The 27002-nt window shown below is 41.2% G+C and overlaps 1 protein-coding gene across 1 annotated transcript; it reads left to right on the plus strand.

Annotated features, from left to right (window-relative positions):
* Positions 1-308: 308 nt before the first annotated feature.
* On the plus strand, positions 309-26001 carry gng12a (guanine nucleotide binding protein (G protein), gamma 12a; the record flags this gene model as incomplete). The annotated part of the gene is made up of 3 exons (XM_083890112.1): positions 309-425; positions 25564-25673; positions 25876-26001. Exons 2-3 carry the CDS (start codon positions 25581-25583, stop codon positions 25999-26001), a joined length of 219 nt encoding a protein of 72 aa, XP_083746238.1. The 5' UTR covers positions 309-425; positions 25564-25580.
* Positions 26002-27002: the final 1001 nt, after the last annotated feature.

Genomic DNA, 27002 nt, shown 5'->3' on the forward strand with positions numbered 1-27002 from the left:
TGAAAAAATTTCCGGATATAGTTATATAAACAAACGTCGCGCTTGACGCCTGGTGAACATCTGCCTCGCCTCGAAGCGCTTCGGCTTGGTCCGCCCCCCTGCGCTCGACAACACTCGGCTCTTCTCGTCGCGAAGCGTTCAAGTGGAGGAGGAAAAGGAGAGAGAGAAAAAGAGAGAGGGAAGACTGGAGGAAGAAAAAGTAAACCGAGAGTTCAATATTGTCACCAAAGCGTAAGCGGGAAGTGAAAGCGTCGACAGCTCGGCTTGTGTTAGAGCCACTTCTTCCACACTCTCATGTTGTAAACACTGAGGCTGTGACATTGCGACGTGAGCGACACAGAGCAGAGGGAAAGGTCTCCTCCCAGTTTGTTGACGGATAGAGTTTGGCTTCAGTGTAAGGAGACACGGCTTTAGACCCCGGCCAGGTAAGACTGTACGACTGTCACATTAATGACATTAACAACAGCCGCGGCGGACATGGTTTCTTTCATTCTTTTTTTTTTTTTAATTCACATTTTTATCTGAAGCAACAGTTGGTCTGAGTCTGCTGCTCCCGTTTATGCAACGAGACACAACCGTGTGTTACATACGCATCACCGGTGTGATGAGACGTGTTTTTATTAGAACGGTGTTCAACAGGTGACAGCCTGAGCTGTGTGTGTGTGTGTGTGTGTGTGGGCCTTGTGCCCTCATCACTGCCCTCCAGCCCAACCCACTCCACTGCCTTTGTCACATAATGACTTCTTTTTGGAAAAGCAAGTGCAATTGGGATTTGACGATATTAACGTGTATCGCGATCCTGAGCTCTCACGATAAGTCGATCGTGGGGATGTTTTTTTCTTCTTCTTCTTACTATAGTGACACTTATGAACAGAGATATCTCGTGAATGAGGTCGAGCTCGCCAACATACAGTCCCAGTGACGACATGGGAGGACAGGAAACGTGTTATGAAGTGGCCGGAGCCTTCTGTACTTAAAGGTGCATTATGTAAAAAATCTAAAGCAACTGGCCGTAAAATCCTCCTAATATGTCACAGAGACTCAGGAATAATGTTCAAATAACAAACTGAACTCGCCAACAACAACAGGACAGCCGAAATATTTGCATAAATTATTTTTTTTTGCAGACTGCAAATCATGTTTATGTTTTGAAATCATGTTTTTGCATGTGGCGCCACCTACTGCTGTCTACCAATTATTGCAGTCAGTAGAGTCTCAGCTGCTGAGCAACCACGGGTTGCCAGTTACGTTAGAAAACAAAATCTAAAAGACCTCGGTATTTTGAATTTGAATGTAGTAACCGTTTTTGGCCACATTCTTACACAAGGAAATGGATAAACTACAGAAATGACAGAAATCCATGTCGCTCAAATGACAGAACACATTTATTACGTTATGGAAACATGTAACTGTGTTTATTTTTATTGTTTATTTAAGAGGATCCCCATTAGCCTGGAGTCCACAAAAAAATCTAATCTAAAAGCAGTAAAACATTGTACACGTCATTATAAACATCATCGGAAAATATTCAGATTAAGTTCTTACAGCATTACAGTGCATGTCCATACCCAACTCACAAACTTAAATAGTGCATTCTCAGATGGTACGTGAAAGATACTTTGCTATTCAGTTTACGTGTATTCAGTGGACAATTATTCCACTGCATAATAATTGATGCCACGATAAATAACAGTTCTCTTTAAAGCATTTGCTTTTGGGCGTGATAACATGTATGTCCCCCCAAAAAGTCACACAACGTGTCTCTAATGATACCAAACACATTACCCGTGTTACAAGAACCTGCTAATGTGGTCACATGTTTTGAGACTGATGAATTTTGAATCATGATGCCCTGCGATAGCTGTAAAAATGCAGACGCCCCCATGTGGCATTTAAAAGAGACAATGGAAATGAATCAACTTATTGCGAGTGCTTTTTAAATCACAATACTTGCTAAAACTGCATATTTGTCCCATCCCTGTGCTAGTTCCTTGTGATCCGTGTCCCGTCTGTATCGTGACATCCCAAGTCTAGAGATGAATAGCTCTTTTATAAATATATAAACCAGCCTAGTGCCTTCACATTAGTCCATTACTTAATAGATAAGAGTTTGCGGCGTTGCCTGCCTAGTCCAACGTAGACCAATTGGATTATGAAGTCAGTGTGATGGTTGAAGAGGACAGGGAAGTGGCTGAAATGTTTACATGGGGCATCAACAGCGTATTAGTTGATGTCCCCTGACCATTAGAGGGGGGACAGAATACAGACCGGCCTTTGATGAGGCCAACTCATTAGTACCCTATTCACTGCCATCAAAGCTTCCTCTCTATACGCCCATCAATGTGAGTGGATCGCACCCGCACTGCTCACTAGAAGCTGAGAAGCGAGGCACACATGTCCCTGTCCTCACGCTTGTGACACGGAGGGTTTTGGACTGAGCAGCTTCACGACTGACACCAGACGTTCAACTTGCACCTTAATTCAGAGGAGAGGAAGATACAGAAAAACAAGCTGTGTCAGCATCTCTCTCATGAAAGCACCTTTAGATGCTCGTGTGTTTTCATCATTGGGCGTCACTTGGTTAACGCAGGAAAACGCAGCCTTGTGTTGGAAGATGGTGCTGGCCATTAACAGCCGTCTTATCTGCATGTTGTTTGGTCTGCAGCGATAGTTGACTGTTGCTAACACCAGGTTGTGGAGGTAGTAGCGTACCGATTTTAAATGGCCAGTTTTGATGGCATGGCCTGCATGTGGAGCTCTGCAAGTAAGCCCAGATAGCTGGCAGGACTTGACGTGACGTGTAACGCATGTTAATTGATTAGTACAGGAGGAGCTAGATGGTCGGGAAGGGAAGACTAGATGTAAAGAAAAGAAAACTTAGGAGGTAGGAAATGTGCTAGGAAATGAAATACATTATTATTTCCATTCCAAGAACACAGTTTAATTGAACTTTTTTTTTGCATTTTCTGCTCCTGTAATGTCTTTCTCATTGCAGTTGTCCAACAAGAAGCTGGGGTGTTTGAGTATGAGAGGTGTGATTTAGGCTAGACTAAATATTGGAATAAAATCAAATCAATTGTGTTCCTTTATCGTAGGTTCAAGTCTGCATACATTTCTTTGCAATATGTACATTGCATATTTTGATTTCGTAAGCATGATTTTTCAGATATATTGTGCAGCCCTTGTAGGGAAGTCTCAGGAGGATTGAGTTTAATCTCCTTCCTCTGTCTTTGCCGTATGAGTTTAACTTGTGCGGAACAATGGCTGAACTGTTGGGATCATGTGGGAAGTGGCACTTTTAGCTGTAACCAATGCTGCACTGTAACTCAGACGGCCAACACGCTGGCCCCGGAGGCGGCATGCATCTCCTCAGACGCAGAATGCAGGCCAACTCGACTGACGGCTCTGCTGACCAGTTTCTGAGAAACATCCAGTTTGTTGCAGGAGGACGACGTGGTGATGGTGATGACGGCCACTGTCTGAGCCTCTCAGTGGCCAGCAGCCCGTCCCTCATCGTTATCATCCCCCGCCGCAAGTCTTTCAGGACACAGTTTGTTGAAGTAGGAGTTGGCTCTTTCTTGTGTGAGCTTGCCACACAGCTTTTTGAGTGGTTTCTCTACTTCCTTACTGGACTGAGGGAATTCACATATTTTCTCAACATGTTACACATACAGACACAAAGCCTAAGTATATGTTTCTAAAAGTGCTCATTGGTAACTACATGGTTTCAGCTCCTCTAAGAGAACACTCTTGCTCTTTTTCTCCTTCTACCTGCTTTATGATACTGCAACTACTTGTTCATAGAAACACACGTCTGTCATTTAGGACTGGAACTCACAATTATTTCCATTCTTGATAAATTTGTCAAGCAATTAGTCTGTTATTAGTTAACCTATGTGATTAGACTCCTGACGTCTGACACTTCATGAGATTTAGTGTGTGAATCTTGTTCATAAGATGGAATAGCAGTGTAGAATACACACAAATATGAACACAATAATGGCACTCATGTTCCACACCTACAGAAATGCTGTTCAATCTTTCAAATCTTGATAACTGAGTAAGATTTGATCCTAGTCTTAGTCACTGAACATAATAAGTTAAACTCTATGTACTTTGGTAAGGGAAAAATTATACATACTTCTCATAACTTGACTTTAACACTTAAATACTGCCCTTTTCAATATAAGTCAAGTCAAGCTTGAGTTCAATATTGAGTGTGTAATTGGTTTAAGACGTAAAGAGCATTACCACATGACGGCAACATGAGAATAAACTATTCTCTATGTTCTAAGGCAAGGATGATAATGTGATTAAGTGTTTCCCACATGTACAGGGTTGTTGTGAGGTACTCTGTGTCCTGCGTCCCTGACGTCATTTAGTCTTGGGACAGTATGCGATGTTATCGCTTAGCGGGATTAAAAGCGCTTACAATAAGTTAATAGTGGTGAATCTCTATTATCTTGTTAATCGTAAACGAAGAAAAACTGCCTATGGGGAGCTGCGTCTTTCCTCATGACTTATTATTCATTCATTCATTCATTCATTCATTCATTCATTCATTCATTCATCACCTATAATCTTAACAAATGTGTCTCTTATCTGCGATGTCTCTGTGCCTGTTTCAGAATCTAAAAAGTCATCAGTCATCTCAATAATATCGTTAATGGCATATTTTTTTGGTCATGATAATGGTGACGTAAACGTCTAAAATTGTCCCATGTTTAGATGCATTAAAATCAAAAAGGACCACGTTTTTTCCATAACGGTACATTGTGCAGACTCTCTGTGGCGGCCTGTTGAACACAACATGTGGTGGACTGACTGACTGACTGACTGACTGGTGAGGTGTCAGAGCGGATACCTCGTATTCCGAGGCCTCATTTTGATCCACTGTGGCTCTCTCCCCCACACACACATTCATACACACAGATACTACTGCTACTATCTACTACTCAAAACGCACGTAGTGTGTCGTAATATAGTAAATAGTAATGTTTCTCCACATCTTGTTTGTACGAGATAAAAAAAGGTATTTTTTTGGGTGTCCCTGAGTTTTGGGTTTTTTTTGTGTGTGTGTGTGCTTGGTTGTGTAACTGAGGTAGGAAGTTTTTTTTTGTGATGGTCGGAGGCAAAACAAACATAGTATTCAGAGTTTCACATTCATTGACTGCCATAAATTGATTCTGAATTGAATTGAATTTTTGCATTGTTTCAAATTGGGATTTCAGCTCTTGTCCTAACCTCCCACACACACCAACAGAAGCTCCACAGCATTTGTATTTCCTGTCTCTTCATAAATAACATTTTTGCACTTCAGAGGAATTCAAAGAAAGATGCGCTGTAGCCCTTAAGGTTCTGACCGACTTAGTGTTTGTGTGTGTGTTTGTGTTGTGAACTGTGTGTGTAAAGTAGTCACAAGGCCTTGGCTGCAGTGGGTGGTTAGCACGAATTCCATCCTGCCCAGCAGCAGATGTACTGAGAGGAGTGGTGGTGGTGACTTTGCGGATACCCAGTCACACCCATCTGTTGGTTTGGCAACTTGCTTTCATGAAATACCAAGCGTAACTGGATGCTTAAAAAAAAAAATGGCTCAAACTCGGCAACTAAAGCAAAAAAAACAATTTCTGTTAATTAATTCATTAATTGTTTTGTATTCATATACAGAGAATTTGAATGTTTCACAGTCAGGAAGGTTTAAGGTGCTGTCACTGCTTATGTGCTAATCCGGTTGACATGGACATCTGATGTACACACTTGCCTTACTAAACAGGAAGTGTTATCATAGCAACCATCTCAGATAGGTTAGAAAGCAGGCCTGATTTCCTCTCCTTGCTTTTTACACATGTGAAGATTGGTGATCCCAAGTTATTAGAGGCGCTGCTGCCTTTGCACTGACCCTGTGACTCTTTGGTGTCTTTAGGCAGGACACGCTAGACACGAGACAACCTGTACTCAGTGTGCAGAACTACTCTAATAGTGTTTGTGACGCTGAGTGGAAGAGAGAGAGACGAAATGCAAATCCACCCAAACATGGGCTGTCCAAAATCCAATCTTCATTTGTTTATTTTCACGTCTTAAATGTGAATATTTTCTGGAGCCTTTGCTCCTTATAACAAAGAAATTATTCAATCTGAATCGTTTTGGGTTGTGGACAAAACAAGACATGGAAATGTATGAAAATAATATTTCATTTTCTTGATATTTTTTGCTCCACAATGAACAGGACATGGACTAATTTCACAAAAACGAAGAAATAACACAGTAACAGCTTTGAAACCTTCCTAGTAATTTGGGACTGAGTCGACTCAGTGACGCCATCTTGAGTGTGTCTTATTTTTGTGGTTTTAGCTGGAGAATTTCCTCTTGGTTTTAGGTTGACCTTGTTAGTTTCTGAGCTGTAGATGAATACAAAACGATGCATAAGCAAGCACTATACATTGTTTAAGCTGTTGATTATCAGGGCTGTAATAATTAATTGATTAATCGGTTATCTAGTTTGAAAATGAATTGATCAGTTTTTTTTTTAATGAAATCAAAACAAGTTCTATGATTTCACCTTCTTAAATGTGAAACATGTTCTTTAAACACATTTTATACAAACTCCAAAAAAAAAAGGCCTCTGTTACTCGACTGCTCAGATTCAGTTTCTATAGGACGGGGAGAAGGAAACTGATAAGATAGGTTTGTTTAGAGTGTAAACTAAGTCCAAGGCTCCTCATAGACGCTGATCTGGGTTTTGATTCACGAATGTCCCTCAAACTGTGTCGAGGTTCGTTCTTAAGCTGCTCGTCAATATTCATGCACAGCTAAATGTTTAAAGTTGACAGGTGGGCGAAGGTGGCAGAAGGTCGATAAATCAACCTGATTCTCTCTCTGTCATTATATGAATCCCTGAATATTGAGAGGTCTCGTGTTACTAAGCAGAACTTATTAGGAAATACACTCCTTATTGTTTTGATGTTTATGTATCATGATCACGCAACAGCTAGCAGCATTATAGCCTCACAGCAAGGACGTCACTGGTTCGAATCCCGGATGAACAAAGGGCCTTTCTGTGTTCTCCCCGTGTTATTTGTGGCTTCTCTTTTGCCCGATGTCATCTGGGATTGGCTCCAGCAACCCATGACCCTCATGTGAAGGATAAAGCATTTTAAAAAACAACTTAATAATGCCAAAATAAAGAAATGCCAGCCCATATTTCTTTAAAAATAAGTCCACAACTGATCCAATTGAGAATTCAAATGATTATTTTTGTTCTGATCAATTAAAAAAAAATTAAAAAAAAAATGCTGAAAACCTGATTGATTAAATAATAATAGATATATTATTGGCAACTGTTTATGTATGTGCTGTAATTGTGTTGAAGATATACTCGCGTTGTATCTTAAAATAATCCGCCTTGTCAAAATCTTGAGTGTAACGTACAGTATGTGTCAGAACAGCCTGAGGCCAAAGGACTGGGCGTACAGCTTATTTATAGATGAAGAGGTTACGTAGAAAGTCTATTTTCAGCTCATTGTGAACATCAAACTGCCAAACGCAGAGACGTGTCTGTCATCCACCTGCTGTTCAACATGACTCTGTGATGGAGGACACAGGAGAGGGGGAACGTGCTGGAAAACAGGCTTTTAAAAAACAACAATGTCTCTCCTTTGACCTGCAGTGATTACAAATCATTAGATTATTGTCAACTTCTCAAGAAAAACAAACAAAATCCACAAACAGAAACACAATAATAAATTTTTTGACATTACATTTTAGTAAATTAAACTGAAAAAAGTGATAATTTTTTCCTTTCACTTTATAAAATCTTGCTGTAAACTAATGATTATATTCACAGTAGATTAATCTGTCCCTTATTTTCTTGATTCTTCGATTAGTCGTTTGATCCATAACAATATCAGTAAATGTCGAAAAATGTTGATCGCTAACCTGTATTGGGTGGGACTCATTTTTCTCATGCATTTTAGAATCCCTCTCACAGTCCATTTACCCACACACAGAATGGACAATTAAAGCACTTTTAGCTGCTTACATGTTTATTAAAGGAGTATGAACTCACTCAGCCTGTCACCCATCGTGTGTGGATAAAAAGACCTACATAATAATATTGTTAACTGAACTGAGTAGAATCCTGTCAATGAGCAATATTATTAGTTAATCTGTTATCGCTCGCCGTACTCGTCGTGAAATGTATAACATTTTTGCAACAACCTTATCAAGTTAAGAATTATTATAAAAGCTGAAACGTAGCTCATTATAATGTGATACAGATATTTTGTTATTGGTGGCAGTAATTTATATATGTATATGTTTATATATGTAACTTAACATTTTTGTTCCCAGAAACTAAAAATAAAATGCACTGCGGTGCAGACACAAAATGCAGATTGGAGTGAAGCTTGAAGCAATGTTTAATCTATAATGTTTTCTTATTATTAACATGGTATATTATATCAGATTGGAGGGAAAAAGAAAATCAGCCAAACATACTGGCAAAACAAACAAAGGCTGTGTAATAGAAAAGTGTAATACCAGTCTAACTAGGAGCCAACGCAAAAACAATGCACTACTGTGAGTGTTCTGTGACTAAATATCCACAGAGCCGCAGTCTGCTATTTCTTCCACTTGGTGGCGCACTCTGCTTTAGAACTGCTCAGTGTCTGCCACAGTGATGAATTCATGTCCAAGGGTTATTATTGTGCTTGTAAGTAACTCTATAACTTCAGCTCTAAGATTTTTAATCTACATCACAGTGGTTATATTTGCCCCGTATGATGCATAGTTGACTATTGAACTTCATCATAATGACAGTTCAAGCTTTCCTCTTGTATTGCGCTCATGTGTGCACCATCTGTCACTGTGGCACTGCCAGGTGGTCCCAGCACCACATAAGCTTTAATTAAACATGTCTGTTAAACTCTAAATCTTCTGTTCACTCTGATCAGACAGAATTTGTAAAGTACAGTCTGTTTCACCTGTGATGTGAGTCAGTTTTTCGGTTGTTTCGTCAGGCAGCTCGGATTACGTCTGTGTGTGTGTGTGTGTGGATGCAGACCTGTAGATCATGTTTCTGCCCGGATTATTTACTTGACTAAAAGTCATCAACACAACACGGAGTGGAGTATCATTTACAAACAGATGATGTGATGTGTGTTGGTGACCTGTCTTTAGTTTTATGGATTTGAGACATGCTAATAATGGTGATGATAACAATAATTATAATATATTTATAAAGATCAGCGTTTTAGATAAAATCATCCAAGATGCTGTTACAGAACACAATAGATTATTAATTAGCACCAAAGCTACTGTAAACCAAACTACATTTGCCTGTAAAATAATTAAACACAAAATAAAACCTGTAGTCGATGACTTTGATGCATTATTAAACAGTTATAGAATAAATCATGTCTGTTCTAAAAATAATGAATGCTTTTCTTGATATAATCAGTCCCGTGTGTTTAATTAATTTGACCTGTCCAGGCTACAGATTGCCTCTTTTCATTTTATTGTATTTAAAACTCAGGAATCATTTTCACTGAAGCTAAGCATGAACAGCACATTAATAGAAAGACAATCATGTACAATCACACAAAAAAAACAACCGTTGTGGGATGTTGTTAGTGGACAGTTTTTATGTAAAATGTCCAAGTGATGCACAAGGAAGAAAGTTAAGATCTTGTTGCTGTGTAATCTGGGATTGGCTCCACATTTCTCTGTGACCCTCAAAAAACAAACGGTAGATAATTGGTGGAGAGCGATGGGAAAAAACTAACCTCCCTGAAATGTTTCGCATGCGCATGTGATTGCGTTTATATTATGGTCTGTAACATTTCCTGTGCAGTTTCCTGTACATGTAGTAATGTTCTGTACAGCCGGTCTTGTCTGACTGGGCAGGGAAAAACTGAAGAAAAACTCCCACTCACAGGAAAGACACACCTTTAGTGAGGACACCACACTTTCAGCATATTTATGTCTTCTGAGTATGTCATAAGACTGTCACCCATATATGGGCATTTCCTGCTCAAGGTGAAAAGGTGCTTCCTGCCTGACAGGTAACCGAGAGAGAGAATTCATTTGACTCCATTCAAGTCCGGATTGACAAATTGGCGTGTAGCGTGTGAGCTTTGAACCTAACTGGAGCAAAGTTTAAGATGCAGCAGCAACAGCAGCATACGTTTCAACGTTAAAGCTGCAGAGATAGATGAATCATTCAGAATGCAGAGATAGTGGAATCAGAATGTAAATTCAGCTGTGGGTGAGCAGTCGGGGGAACAGTGTCACTTTGATGGATTCTTTCATTTCTTTAGAGGCCTTTATGAGTCTTTGGGGAACTTTGCTGGCATCTCAAACAAAGGCCAGTGTGTGTGCGTCTTCACTGAGGCCCAGTTGGGACTCGACACCTGTAGCATGAGGACACACATCAACATGTTGTTTGTGTGTGTGCTGTTTGTGTGTGCCGTCATCCCCCCCCCCCCATCCTATTCTTGAGCACAAGTGCCTTGGGCCTCAAAGTTTTTGGCTGACTCGTCTGTATGTTTCTCAGTTCAAAACAAGCAGGAACAGGTGTCCCAGAGACGCATGATCACTGCCTGTCTTCTTCTCCACATCCCCCCCCCCCCATATCTGCTGAAATCAGGTGCCTCATTCACAGTCACTCACTTTCAAAGGTCTCCATGGCTTTGTTTGACTATGATTTACTCACTCTTTTCTGGAACAAGGAGTCACATTTTGTCCAGGAAAGGTTCCAGTACAGTGGCTCCTTGTGTGTTTACCTCTCTGAACTGTAACAAATAAGCTGTGTTCACGTTCTTTTAGCTTCTTCTTGGAAACACTACACAGTTATCTCATTGTGTCATTTGCAGACATTTCACTCACTGGCTCTATTTGAAAGAAAATTTAAAAAAATGACATTATAAACTTGTGTTCCCGTAAAACACGAGTGTGATTCTTTTTAAATCGTAACATACTGCACAAATACATGAGGGAGATGAACCTAGTGACCTACTATGGCAGAGGCATGGATGAAGCATGAAGAGAGAGGAAGTAAAGGGGAGACGGTGGGAGGATGAGGAGGAGGCAGCCATCATTTTTGAAGGGATTCAGGGTGGGCTGCAGAGGAAGTGGCCTCAGTGTGACCCACAGTGTGAGCCTCTTCCTCCACCAGACATGTCTTTGAAACTGTTAGATGAACGGAGTCGCAGTGATTGGAGGGAGGAGCCGCCATTCATGTGGATTGTGATTAATAGTAACTCATACTCCTTTGAGACAGGGAGTGTGTGTGCAGGGGGAGTTTGTAAGTCCATCTGATTGTGTGTAAGTCTATGCAAAATGTCCTGCACTGAGCCACCCCCTAAATTTAATCATCAGAGTTTCTTTAACATAGTTACTTATTCAATGAGGCTGTCCTTATCTTAACTGCAGCTTCTGCACTGAAGCTCCATCACATGTTTAAAAAGCAAAACCAAAAGTATTTCCTTATGTTTCTCTTTCCCTTCAATCACACCAAATATTCCATATGCACAATCCAGAATTACACCAATTGTTTGGGGATTTTTTTTTAACTGGAATTTTACAAGTTTACAAGGTGAAGACTTTTGTGTGTGTGCTTGTGCTTATGCGTGTTTCAAAGGGGAACTCTTGATTTTACACACACACGTCACAACTCTCAGGCTGTGATGTCATTTAAATCACCTGTAACACTCAGAGGGAGTTTGCACAAGGCTTAGGGTTTTTGTTTTAGTTTGCTGAGCTTCATGATATCTTTATCTCTGCTACTTAAATGCAAATTTAATTGTGAATATATAATATAAACCCCCCCCCCCAGAAAAGTCCAACTAGTTCTGCTAGTTTTGTTTTCCAGTAAAACAGAGTCTTACCTTATCAGTTCTGTTCCAAGAGTTTTTTTTGGTCCTGGCCTTTTGTTCTGACCTTTTCCCTGCTTCTTTTCCGTACTGAAGGTGACCTTCACCCCCTAATAAAGCAATCATAAAATCAGTGTCAGCTGACACTGGAAACACAAGCACACTAAATGCTCGCAGAGTTTATTGTCAGCCGATACTCCCTTGAATTAGGCTTTACTGTTTAGTGGTCAGCTGATAAGATACTCTGATGCAGATAATCTGATGTAGATGCACCTAATCTTACGTCTTCTCACTATGTAAATTGGTGCCAGTGTATATAATTCCAAGTAATAGGTAACATCTGTGCAAATACATAGAGAGTTAGTGTTTGCATCTGCATTCCGTTAATAGAATATCATCATGAATGTGCATCTATCAGCGTGACTGTAAATCTCTTTCTGCGTCAACACTTTTCTTTTTTGACAGCCATAGATACTTCCCCGCAACAAGTTCCTGTTTTTGTGCATGCGTCGTGTCTCATGCAGCTTGTCTCGAGAGTAGTCACATGCAGTGATCTGTCCATTGTCCACATGCTTGTCATTCCTGTCCTTGTTTGTTCAGAGGTGTCCCTTCTTCGTTGCAGATAACACAGGGGAGGGGGGGGGGTCTCGCTTTGGTCCTCAACTATAGGCCGGCAGTCAGTGCTATAGATAAAAACACCCATCGGACCATGAATTGTCTTGCTGCTTGTCATAGTTGAACTAATCCCATGTTACCTGTAGGTTGAAGAAATGCTCAGGTGCTTTCAGGTTAATAAGTACACACTATTAGCATTAGATAAGTATTAATAAATATTGAATTCATCGTTTATAATGCAAGAATACTCATTAGTATGTAGTTTCTAAACACAGTTATAAACATTTTACTCATCCCATCAGCTGAGGAACAAATGTCCAAGTAGCTGCTGTATTCAAGCAGCCAATCAGCATCCACCTCCAACAAACCAGCTCTTTGATCGACTTACAAGGGACTACTCTCTCGCCTCTATGTGTGTGTGTGCTTCAGCACACGAGTAAAACATTTATAACTGTTTATAAACTACATACTCATGAGTATTCATGCATTATAAATGATGAATTCAATATTTATTACTGTTTAACTAATGCTAATAGTGTATACTTATTAAAAATGTGATAAAGAATAAGAAAATGTCATATATGAGACTCACTTGAAGTTACTGACCTTAAACAAATGTTTTTTCATAGATGTAGTCCATATAGTTCCATTCCACTTTTCCATTATACAGTTGTAGCACTACTCATCTTGACTTGATTCTATTCTCATATATATATATATATATTTTTTTTAAACCAGGGTTAGTACCTGGTACCAGTTCCTTTTTAGAACCTGCTCTGGTGAGGATAGCTGAGCTGATACTAAAACATGCCGGCCACTGATTGGCAGAGAGTGTCGTCACTGGAAGAGTCATAAGTCCGGCCAAGCTGTAGATGAGTTAAAAAACACACACAAATCCTCAGAAAATGCATTAATCTCCAGCAGTTAGCAAGGAAAAATCTAAAATCTTAAGGAGCCTGGCGTATTTAGCGACAGCCCTGCTGGAAGCCGGCGATCATGAGCCGAATCACTACCCGTTCAGCTGTATTTCAGTTCATTGACTGGGTCAGACGAAGTCTGTACTGAATGATTTGGTGAACAAATCTTTTTTTTAATTAACCGATTCTAATGATTCAGTACACTGACAACAACTGCTTTGCCCGTCACTAGTTTGCGTGTAAAACAACATCACAGTAGAGCTAGAACTACGTAATGGAAAAGCGCCATTTGACTCTCACCTTCTGTTTTTCTCCCCTTATCTTAGTTAAACACAAACATGACAACGGTATTCACACTATCCCGGTCGGGCCTGTTGAACTCTGACCTGTGAGGTCAAGGATCAGCAGTTTGTAGAGAAATACATTTCACAGTGAGAGAGAGTGGCACACGTGACGTGACTAATCGCAGCTTCTCAAGTATCGCCTGATTTAACGATGCAGTGGCAAAGTATTGATTGATGTGTCGTGCAGCAGGAAATGTGAGTGCTGAGAAATGTGGATGCAGGTGTTTGCTTTTTTTTTACATTTTCAGTGATCTGCAGAATCAGCCTTATTCAGCTGTGTTTGAATTTCATGTGAATTGAGGACAAAGTGCTTGAAAATGCTTTTTATGAGCTTATGCTTTTGCTTATTAGATGGAAGAATAAAACAAGTAGGAGTGTGTAAATGAAAACTGCTCCGTCTGGACCTATTAGGTTGTTTGTAGCTTAATACCATCACTTTTAATGTGATGAAAAATAAAAATCATGATATTTGTGTATGTATGTATTTGTATAGTAAATATTTAATTTCCCACAGCTGTATCTTTGCCTTTTTTCTTGGCATTAGCAAAGGGGATCTTTTCATAGATTGACTATGAAAATGGACATGATCTTCAGGCTTGCCACCAGGGGGCGACTCTGCTGGTTTCTTCTTCAATAGAAGATGATGTCAATTTTGTAAATTATGATCCCATTTAGAGAGAAATACACAATAAAGTACAGCACGCATGAGTGGAAATCAGTGTGATTGACAGCTGGTTTCGTCCAAATTGGCATTGCCATTGCCATTACATTAACGTTGTATGCACAGTCTATGGATCCTTCTCACTGCTGTGGCAAATGGGTTATTTTTCCCATCACTAATTGTTTTGTCTGACAGGGTTTGGAGCTGCTGTTGTTTTCTCATTTGAGTTTTATTGTTTATTGCTGTCACTTTAGCCTTGCTGTGTGTTACGCAAGTCCAAGGAGTGACACAGCGTGACGTGATATTAGACTATTAGATGATGCATACATCTAATATTATAGAACCCACATTGAAAAACATCCTCTAAAAATAGACTTTGCACTGTCTAACACACACACACACACGTACACACACACGTACACGCACACACACACACACACACACACACACACACACACACACACACACACACACACACACACACACACACACACACACACACACACGTACACACACACACACACACACACACACACACCCTCTCTGACTAATTCTGTTTCCACTTTACTTGAAGAACAAAATAATCTTTATGACCTTCATGTTGTTGTCTAATGAGCTATGTGATGTCCAGGCCATTATCAGTTATTCCATCCATGCGTTCTGGTGTTTAACACTTCCTACTGTGCTCCAGCAGGGAGGATGGGCTGCATGAAGCCCCACAATGAACAGCTCCACAGACCTTTGGCCTTCTCTGTTGTCACCTTTTCTGCGACTGGTAATGTGCATGCAGCCAGTCTCACTCAGGGGTGGAGAGGTTGGAAAGACTGCCTGCGTTTGTTTATTGTTCTACATAGGCAGGGCCGTGTAGAGCCAGAGATGGAGATCTATTGTGTAGTATCTCCCCGCCACCGCCATGAATAGTAGCTTTCAGAAGGCAAGAGACTCTGAGGCGAATGGCAAAGTGCTCACAATAGCTTTAAGTTTTATTGCGTTCCTGTCGCCGTCCACAGATTTTTGGCATGTGACCAAATGCAACATGCACACAGCTGCACAGCTTGCTTTCTTCAGCTGAACCACACACACGTATACATGCACACACACTCTTATCTCTCCCTCAGTCTTACTCACTCGTCTTTTAATACAGCGCTCTGCCTGGCCATTCATTCCTTCCCTGCATCCATTTCCAGCAAACTCCCCTCAGTTTGCACTAAGCTTTCTTTTGTGCAGTTTTAGCACAACAATGATATTTGTTTTCTGAGGGTGGAGCAGAGAGACACTGCTCGGTTACCTCTCTGCCCGTGTCTCCTGCATGTCACCCTCTGTGCGTCTGCAGTGACGTCTGAAGGACATTATCTGTCATAGGCCTGTGTTTGTTTTGGGCTGCTCCGGGTGTGATAATGGCCCATTGCTGGGGAACCAGAGGCTCAGAGGCACTTCTGTGGAAACTGTAGAGACCTTGCTAATCTGGCAACTTGGTCATGCAAACTATTTTTGGGTGAAGTTTCTTCATCTGAAACCAGAGCCACTGTAGCCAGCAACAACACAGACCTGATGGCTATTTTTAGCGTATACTCTAGCTGCTAACGACATCCCCGACACGCTGGCTGGCCTCTGCGTCTGTTGATGTCTCACTCCCAGACATCTTGTGTGGAAAGCCGGGAAAACCAGTCGTGTCTAAATACTTGTTGAGCATCAACAAAGACTTAAACATAATTGTCTCATCATCTCCAGCCTCTCCTGTGGAAGGAATGCAAGGAATTCAGCTAACGGTTGCATCAAAGGAAAGAAGAAAAAATGTCCCTGCTATTGTTTTTGCCCTTTGCTCTTTTTGACTCATTCTTTCTTTAGAGACTAAACAGTCGGCCTTGAACCTTTTTCGCCCCTCTCTTTGTGTAGACTTACAGTACATGAGAGTAAACCAGCCTCTTCCGATACTGGTAGTTCCTCTCATTTTCTATATATGGCAAACCTGTTAAACAGTTCTGGTAATTGCACTTGTGAAAAAGGTTGAGCTAAAGGTTATGAATATCTCCCTGCCACTGGGGCACTTAATCAAAAATAATAACAAAATTCCTCATTTGATGATATTGGAAAGCAGCGTGGATTATGGGAACTCTTGTCTTGCTGTTTAGTCTGGTTTTCTCTGTGCATTTGTGTGTTTACGGGACGAGCTGCAGGGCCAGAATGTGCAGCAAATGATGCATTTGTGACAAATGCACACAGTAAAATGTAAGGACAAAAGACAACACATTGGCCAACTAGTAGTAGATAATATTTCCTTCCTCAATCTGGTGTTTTATGGGTCGTTTATGCCCCAGAAGCTTGTGATTAAAAGGCGGCACCCAAAACAAAATTATTTTGAGCAGAAATACAGATTTTTCTGAATTTAATGAGCGTTGGCTATACAGTATGTACACAACCCAACAAACTATGGAACAGTCTCGTCATTTTTAGATAGTTTTGTGTTCCATGCCCGACACCTACTGTATATCACAGGCGTCCATTAACCTTCACTTGCTTATACACTACACTTACACTACATCTCCCCTAACATTTAAACCCCACTGCACCCACATTTAGGATTACACAACTGATAATTTGCAATCTCAACAACATGGCTGACCTTGCTGGTGTGAAATAGCGTACTCCACTGTTTTGAGGCCGCTTTTTTTTACCACATGACTCTCCAAAATTACAGAACATTGCTTCAATGAAACACATTCGTTCTGAATAAATGGACAACATTGAACATTTTGTACAGATTTGAGTGAATATTTGCTGCAGAAACAACTCTACAAGTCTAACTTAGACAGCATTACTGAAGTAAGACGGTGTGTGTCTTGTCCCATGTGTGCAGTGTAGCCTTTTAGCCTTTCTAATTAGAGGTTTCCAGGGTGGAGATTTTTGAGAGAGAGAGAGAGAGCTCCGTGCTTTGCTCAATCCACTGTGCTATCAGTAAAAACTGTTATCTGTCGCTATATCACTCAGAGTCCCTGACACACAAGCTACTTCACCACAGCCACTGAATGTGCAGTCAGACATGTTCATGCAGTCCTGTTCCAAATATCATCATGTTTAAGGACACTGATTAGCTTACTGTCTTCATTCTTGTCTCACGTTATCAAACTGGAAATGCAACTTTTTGTTTTTGCTTCTAAGTTTTTTTTTTTTCCTCAATGGGTTGATCACAAACTGGGTCGGCTTGAAATTCCTGCAGCCAAACTCCACCGGCCATCTAGTCTGAGCTTGAAACAAGTAATCATTTATGGTCTGTTTGGACAGGAATGAGCCGCGAGTAATTGCACTTGAATTTTGGATTTAGAAATCCTGCAGAAAGGAGTTACGTCTAGTCTTCTGTCTAGACACTGTGCGACTGTGTTACAGTATGCTGGATTGTTTTTGGATCCTGTCAAGCCACAGAACTTCAGGATTGTGCAGTCTGCCAGATTCTGAGAGCTCACTGCATAACTGAGACCTTTTCTTTCTGGTGATACAGAAATGACATTGTTACTTGGAGTGCAGCATGTTTAACCTGAGCAAAGTCTTCCATTAACCTTTGTACAGTCCTCTCACTTTTTCCTGGAAACATCTGTTTACACAGGACTAATGGGATAGCCCTCGGCCAATCACCGCCAAGCAATCTGGCAGACCAACATTGAGAGGCTTGAATTTCCCAGTATTCCCTTTGTATCGCACTGAGTGTGTAGCCAATAGCTTGGGTGGGGTGGTGTTGGCTTCACTTATCTCAGAGGCCATACCTATGAGCTGTGGGGTGGTGCTGCAGTGCTATCCTTTCACAGTTCCTCTTAATAAACACACACAGTTTTCTGCCTCTACCAGCTGTATATTTTTCTCTGTGGGCTGTACTTGCATGAAACTCATACACCCAATGCTGTTGTGCACACTGCCTTCACTATTGTATATAAACAAGAGCCCCGGCTTACAACTAAGCTAGAAAACTTGTAAAGACTCGTAAAATTACAGAGTAATTAATGCCTAGTATTTTTGTTGTGAAGAATGAGTAATATTTCCCAGAGTTTGTGGGACAGGAGATGTGTTACTGTGTCTTAGGCCTAGGTCGTACTTCCATGTTTGTGCGTGTCTGCAAACGTCTGCTTTGCACATGTGCACAATGCGAGCACCTCCGCATTTTGTGACTGCACAAACTGCACTCGAGTGGGTGACACTATTACAGACCCTCACACAAAGAATAAAAGGGTATACAGGACAGATTGGGTTTGCCACCACTAAAATGCAATGTGTGAAACGCTAGACTGACACAGACCCTAATTTTTAGCATGAATGGATCTGAGGCCGTGACTCTGCAGGTAATGCACATAAGTGATCTGAAAAAGAAGAATTCTGCACCTTCTCTGTCGAAATTTGGCTTATGACGGGAGACTTGGACCAATCACGGTGCAGTTTAGAAAGAGAAGACACCCCATTAGCTGTGCATACACAGCTCTTCAGTGGAAAAGTTAGTGTTTCAACAGTGGCGACAAACGTCTGTGCTGCAAAGCAACCTTTAAAAAAAATTAAACCTGTTTATATTTCAAAGGTGGAGAGATTGCCTTGGGTCATCTGTGGCATATAAACCCTGTGCATCTGTCTGTGCTTATCTGGTCCATCCCAAAAGCTTTAATCATTTATGACCTCAACAAAATCAACAATCAACTATGCCCTACTGTAGTTTTAATCGTCAATAAATAAAATCGTCATGACATTTGCAGTATATCAACTGCATGAGAACAGCTGCCAAAAAAACATGGCCCAACAGAAACTCCTTTTTTTCTGGTGGGAAAGTAAGGATATTACTAGGGTGGTTCTCACAGTGAGAATTAGTTTGAGTCCACACACACCACCCCCTCCCAGCCTCACCCTTCCTTTTTCTCAGACCTAGAAACCCAACAACCAGAGTGTCTTTCTGTGGCTTATAAACACAAACCCACTTTGCTCAGCAACAGGACTGATGACTGAGTGTAACTGAGATTGATAAGGGAACAAGGTGAGAACAGCCAGGTGTTTATATGAAAGCAGGACAGAGCTGAATGGTGACAGAGATCTGATCTGAGAAGCAGCAGACTGAAATGTGGGGTCATGTTTGAGGTGGAGCAGGAGACGGTTTTTTACTCAGCTGGGAAAGTGCTGACTGGCATTGGAGAGAATAAGGCTTCTACTTTTAGCTTCAGTTGCAGACTGGGAAACTCCTGCTTGCAGAGACTGCAGAGGGTTTGTGAACGGGGGGAGGGGTGTACATGAGAAAGATGACAGAGTTGTGTGTGTATGTGTGTGTGTGAGAGTGGGTACACATGGGAGAACAACTATATACTGGCTTGTGGCTGAGGCCCAGGTCTTTGAACTCTCTTTTGTTCAAAGCAACAGACATCTGTCTAGACACCAAATATCGTCTTTCCTCAATTCACTTTTCTGCACTTGTCAGCTGGTGTACAAAGGCAGACAGACGCCAGGCAGTAGATGTTCCAGCATCTTTTTAACGTGATCAACAGAAGCCTTTGCAGCCAGTAAAAAGCTTTAATTAAAAAAGAAAAGAAAAAAGAAACTATAAAGTTGTGCATGATCATTTATAAACTGCAGTCAGACAGAAGCAGAAGCAACTTCTGCAACGGTTTAAAGTGCAACCAAGGGACAGATATTTATCTAAAATAGATGTCAGCATATTAAGTTTACTCCCACAATCTGATTTCACGCTGGATACGGTGCAGGTAGTTTTGAACACAACACACATTTACAGTATGTTAACTTTGCTGAGGTTTGAAATCTGCAGCCCGTCGTCTTCATGCAGCAATGACTGCGTCTGCTCCTCCTTGTTGCAGACATGGCTTTGGATGCTTGTTTCATATTTGCACAGACTTTAATTAAATCAAACCCGTGTCCTTGCATTGTTCAAACATAAGTCCTAATTATTGAGACTAACAATGAATATAGAAAAGTACCACACAATGTCCATTATTGTTTTTGTCCCAGCATGGGTGATTACTTTGTCCTTGAAACAAAAACAGGGTTGGGAGGAGATCTGCAATCTTGGGGTCAAAATAAATGGTGGGGTTTGAACAAGAAAAAGCCTCATCCTTGCCCTCCTTTTATCGCCTCATGTCAGTCATGCCTTAAGTGTAGCCGAGGAAATTCAAGCCCTGAAAGCAGTTTTATTTCCACTGAGGTTATTTTATTACAAAAGTCTGAAAAGCCTCTGGGACCACACACACACACACACACACACACACACACACACACACACACACACTGTACAGCTGACAGTACCAACTCTTCTTTTACCCTTTAATGGATGCTGTGTATTCGTCATCGGCAAATTTAAGACTTTTCTTTGGATGTGAGCTGCAGTGTATTGCACGTGCGCACACTCGCGTGCAGTTTTTCATCTCTGAGTGTTGGTGTTAATGCCACTGACTCATAATGGCTCCCTGTTCTTGGCACTTTGAACTCTGTGCTAATGAATGGCATGTGTGCGGGTGGGTTTGTGTGTGTAAGGTACAGCAGAGCAGTGGGGCCTCGCTGCTCTGCTGTAGGTGGTCCTGGCTCCTGTATGTGTGTGTATTGTGATGGGGTGGTCTTTTTTCTGATCTTTGGAGTTTTTTTTTTGCACCGCTCTCATATGTACTGTACATGGTGGTGTCTAACGCACACATACACACAAACACACTGATGCCCCCCTCCCTCTCTTCCTCCACATACAGTTTCAGTCAAACTGGTGGTGCTGGTAGTAGCTGGCATCACATCACAGGGGCTTCACAGCTTGACTGAGGTGACTCAGTTGGGATAGTTTGCCTGGGAGTGCCAGTGGAATTTAAGACCAACCTCCTTCTCCCACTTCACTCGCTGGTTGAAGTGATATTTTGGCGCCACAGAGTAGTAAACTATCAATTCTGTCAATTTACTGCATCTTAAATTACAGCTGTGGAGGTGAGGTTTCTTTTTTCTTCCCTCCATTTCACTCTCAGTCACATGACACACTGACACAGTTACAGCTAAATGCTTTGTGCTGTCCTTAAAACGCCCTTGCGCTAAAGGAAAGAATATGGTGAAGCTTGTTGCGCAGCGTGCCTCTGCAAAGCAGTCACAGTAATTTAAGAATAATTAACAGTTTCTGAAAGCTGAGAAGTTGCACGTCAAAGCCAGCACGTGGTTATTACGGTAATGTCACTCATGCTGTTGCAGGAAGCCGGTGAAAGGGGAAAAAGTGGGAAAAACGCCTGTACATAGTTTCCATTTTTTACACACAAAAATCTGATGTTCATCAATTGTTAATACACTTTTTAAACATGCAGTAAGTTGTAAATAACTGCCAGATATTGAACGTTATTCTGGAAACATTTTCAGGCTTAGTGTGTCAAAGGTTTCAGAACTTCCACCAGCTTACATTGCCCACTGACAGATTTTATATCTGTGCTGGTCATGAGAGTCCATGCTTTTCATATGTCCATATTCATTCCTTGACTGTGTTAATACTACAAGACAAGACAAAATCTAATCAAAGCCAAAAACCACATGACACAAATAATCTGTTTTGCCATTGATACAAAACACAAAGAAAAGATCTATTCCACTTACAGTACGTAACCATGTTGAAATACCAGAAGCGCAACGTCCGGCTCATAAAATCATGTGACTTACAATAAAAGCTCTTCATTATCAGGAATTACATTACAACAGTAGCGATAGTGGCTCGTCATGTGACCCTGCAGGTTTTAGCTGTGTCCTCTTCATTCACTGTTGTATTCCATCAGCAGCTGTTGTGTTGTGTCTCCATGTCAACTGGACAACTAAACTGCTCACTTGGTTGTGCGAGGAGCCGAGTTTGTGTAGTTGTTCATGACTGGCTCTGTCAACCGAGAAAGTCATTGACTTCATCGCTGCTGCGTGCATGCGTCATCATCTACTGTAGTCTTTGAAACACAGCTCCTGCTAATTTTTTACTCCCACACTAATCATTGTCATGGTTGGAGCAAGTCTTAAGAAAACTTGTTTCACTATTCTCGCAAAATTGTGCAAATTTAGTCTATCTAGTGCCACAACATGTTATTTTGCATATATCTTTTTTTTTTTACCGTAAAATAGCAGCTTTTAAATCTCTTTGAAGGCTCACTAACTTGTAATAATGAGAATGCCGTCTCTGTCACTGGTGAATCTGGAGCAGGCGATGCTTCCTGCATGCTCAAGCGAGGCGTCACACTCTCGCCTCTCTCCTGCCGTTGAAACCCTAGACCTCACCTGGAGTTCATGTCTGAGGGCAGTTTGACTCAAACGGCCAGAACCAGAATCAGCAAGTTCAAACTCGATGCTGCAGTGAGGTCTGTTAAAAAAAAAAAAAAAAAGAAAAAACTTCAAACACATGTTCACTGTGGCTCCCGCAGTTGCAGCACATCCAGCGCTGCAGCTTTAAAACATCAGATATTTGTTAGACAAACAAATGATGCTATAAAGAAACCCCTCGCCGACTAGTCACTTATCATTTAGGGATGAAAGGATTTTCTTTCTTCACCTGTAGCGATTTGTCTTTGTGACTAATCGCAGAATGTTTTCTTTGTAAAATTGTTCACTTTACATTGTAGTATGCAGCTCTTTCATGTCTCACTTCCTCATTATCAATAACATTTGAGCTCTTTGAGTCATCTCTGCCTGTGCTTCCTTTGGAGTGATTAGGTGTCAGGCGCTCCCAAACAGGGTTTCCCTACCCTTTCCATTTCCCTTTTTTGTCTTTTATTCCTGCCTCGCCGTTTGTTCCTGAAACAAATGAAGAGCGTCATGATCCAGCTGCAGCATCAGAGGCTTTCATCAGGGACATCCTGCTGGTTAAACTGGGTACAGACAGGCTGGAGAGTAACAAATACAGTCTGTCATGAAAAAAAAAACCATGACTTCAAAGCTGTTCAAAGAGCAAACATGTTCAGCATCGTGCCTGCAATGTGTTTATGTAGCACTTCAAAGAAGTATTTGGAGCATTTTGGCATCAGAAGTTAACCTTTTTGTCTGTGAACAGTTTGCATAGTACACGTGTATTTGTGAAGCCTCTGAACATGCTGCAGCCCTCTTTGTGGATTTCACTATAAACTTCTGAGAAGCTGCACTTGAAGCTTCCTGTTCCCTGCTGAGAAATCACAAGCAATCGTGTGTGCCAGTTTATTGCAGCAGCATTACAGGAAATATGTGTAACAGAAACTGAGACAAGTGGCAATAAAAGGAAACTGGAGCGCCAGGGATAAACACTGGAGCCAGATCTCCCACACGGACTGTGGGATGTGTCAGGGCTTGTTCCCCTGCAGTCTGTAAATGATTAGCAGGAAGTGGAATCTCACAGCACCAACGTCGTCCAGCCCACTGTAGCGCTGGGATCGTTTGACGTTCAGGCAGCAGACAAAGGCGCATACACTGACTTTCAGTTACCGTCATAGTCATGTGGCTGGTGTATTGTGTGGCTCAGATAATGCACTGCTCCAGGTGGGACTGGTGCAACTTTGCACTGACTGGAAACTATTTGCAAGTCCCTTAGGCGGAGTCGCAAACTTCCTGATAAGAAAAAATCCCATTCTCTATTCACTTATTATACAGTTTACATAACTTTACATATACTCTTTACCTCCCACAACGTACCTGATATACTGCACTGTACATAGGTTACATTACCCCGGCACACTCCACACACTCTCACAGTTGAGTAAAAGATGCAATTTTGCAAGTTTAAAAATCGATAGAATATTAATAAATAGAAAGAAGAAAATGTCTAATCTGTCATTTTTCTGTCATGGTTTTTGCACTGACTTATAATTGAAATAAAAAATAAGGAACCATGTGTGTTTCCTTATCTGTTCAATACAGAACACATTTTTTATCTTTCAAATATGGAACAAATTCCTTATTTTATGGAACAACTGGCAACCCGAGCCTTGGCTTAACTCATGAAAACATGATGATGATGATGATGTGACTATTGTTAATAACCATGCAGAGGAAGTAGGAAGTATGGAGGCATTGTCGTTGACCCGTTAATTCTTAATAGTTTACAGCACATTGACCTGAAGGAGCTGTAGCTAAATCAATCATTAATATAACATTTCCTCCTGCAGTCTTTCTCATTTCATTGCATTCCCCTGCCATTCTCACAACAAAATCCTTCCCGTAATACAAGACAAAAAGTAGGTTTTTTCCTGCTTAAGAGACGGGGTTGAATTTCATTCCTCATTCGACCTCGTTTGCTTGTCTGACCCAGATTTACTTGATGCAAAAAAATGTTGGCATTGTTATTCATTTGTCTTCAAAGTTACTGTACTTTTAAAATGTGTCTGTGAAAGCACCACTCTCTTTCACAGACCTGACTGAGGGAGCGTTTGTGTGTATGCAGTGGCAGGGCAGCGGTGGACTGAGGCAAAGGAGTGTTTATCTTGTAACTGTAGTATGCATTTCAGTCTCATTTAAGATCGAGTCTGTGTCTGGAAAGGGTGTGGTCACCCCCGTCTTCCAAAGAAGTGTGACGACTGCGATTCGTGAGATGACGTATGCAGAGCAGCGGAAAGTCCGTCAACAAACCTACTTGTTGTAGTCAAACGACTTGTGCGCAGGGAGCTCTGTGGAGGAACATTGAAAGACAGACAGCTGCTCATCAGTGGCCTCCGCGTTGGAGAAAAGCTGCTGGACGTCATTTCTCTGTCATCATCGTGTTAAGCCTGCCTTTATTAGGAGATTCTGGATGTCCCTGCCAGACATTTCTGCAGACTCTGCTGGGTTTTCTCAGGCAAGAACACCTGTGGGGGTTTTTTTTAAGCAGAAGAATTGACTCCTGAAACTTTGCATAGATGCGTCTTTGTGTCGTCAATCATACTCCAACCTGTTTGCAGCCTCTGTCTGTATTTACATTGTTGATTGGCGACTAAACACTGCTGTACTAAGACAAACAGACAGTAGCTTCAGCCAAACACATGTTTGTTTATTAAGGACATCACGATTCTGCCATTTTTAGACCCGTCTAGGATCATTGGTCTTATGTCATGATAACTGTAGGACGTCACGCTGTGGGCGTGGTTAAATCCTCAATTCCACTTGTGCAGAGTAACTTCCTGTAAATAAAGCCTTATCCTGTCCAGTATTATTAACACTTTTTTCCCCTCTGTTGTTCTTCATCACAGTGTTGTAATTGCCCAGGATGTCTTCAAAGCCTCACAGTTCCAATAACATCACCCATGCCCGGCGGATGGTGCAGCAGCTGAGAATAGAGGCCAGCATTGAGAGGATAAAGGTATAGTGCAACCATAAACATGATCTTCAATGTCTGCACTTTTTGTTGTCAGTGTTGTAGTCGTTTGAAAACCACAGTTTCACGGATGTTATTTAAATGCATGTGGAGTGGCTGAGTTTTGTGTGTCAGCTATAAGGAAAAAAATAGTTGTGAGCCCACATCCCCACTCACTGCCCTGTGTTTCCTCCTATTGTTTCTACAGGTATCCAAGGCCTCTGCAGACCTTATGAACTACTGCAGTGAACATGCGAGAAACGACCCTCTGCTCATGGGTATCCCTGCTTCAGACAATCCCTTCAAGGACAAAAAACCATGCACTATATTGTAGTGGATGCCACTTAGCCTTTAATTTGTTTTTTTTTGCTTATTAATATTGCTGTATTCTGTTTGTTAGAAGGAGTTGGGGGGGCAGGGGCACAATTATGAGTTCAGTTAACAATTCAACCATGATTTTCTCAAACATAGCTGTGCATAAATAATGAGGTGTTGTGTTTGCCGCCCTATTAGCCTGTGTTTGTGTTCACTGAAACTCTTGACTTAGGTTGAGCTCTGACCACTATCAAGACTTTGGCTGCACAGGTACAAGTTTATTAACTCTCATGCAGCTGAAGTCTCCCTCTTGTCAATTTTAAGGTTCACCAGTATTTTTACAACTTTTCACCCAGTTTAAATCACTGAATTCAAGGTTTACATCAAACGTCTGCTCAGCTGTTACCACAGTGTGTCTTCGATTGATTGGGGGGGGGCAGTGTTAAATCAAACTGTAAAGTATTCTGACCCCCTGTCTATGACAATCCACCTCCCATTAAATGTGTCTGTTATCTGCAGTATGATTACTATAATTCACTGTCAGCGTCGAGTTGCAAGATCTTTAATCCGAGATCATCATTTATTCAGATTCAAGCCATCGGGATAAAATGACCCAGGTGCTGTGATACTTTAGGTACATGTGAGATATACAGGGTGGATGAAGCTGCAGTGAGAAATGCTTCTGTCATGTTCATGTAAGTGCATAATATTTCATTTAGCGTCAGTTGTGTAAACGAAGATCTCGGGACCGAGCGGGACCAATGATATTGCGTGTGAAGACATTTAAATGTGCGTCTTTAATACCTTCAGCCATTCCTTCTGATAACTTCTAGGTGGTTTTCATGTTTTAAGGACGCTGACGTCAGCAAAAGTGTTACACTTTGAGCCACGCTCCCACCTGCCGTGGTGTTTTTGGTGCAAGTATTGTAGGCACAGGAGTATTAATGATTAAAAAAAACACTCTCTAAGAGCCTTTAATCATTCCTTTAAGTTATATTTTAAACTATAACACTTGGGTCG

The sequence above is a fragment of the Microchirus variegatus genome, assembly GCF_963457635.1.
Source record: "Microchirus variegatus genome assembly, chromosome: 5".
NCBI classification, from domain to species: Eukaryota; Metazoa; Chordata; class Actinopteri; order Pleuronectiformes; family Soleidae; genus Microchirus; species Microchirus variegatus.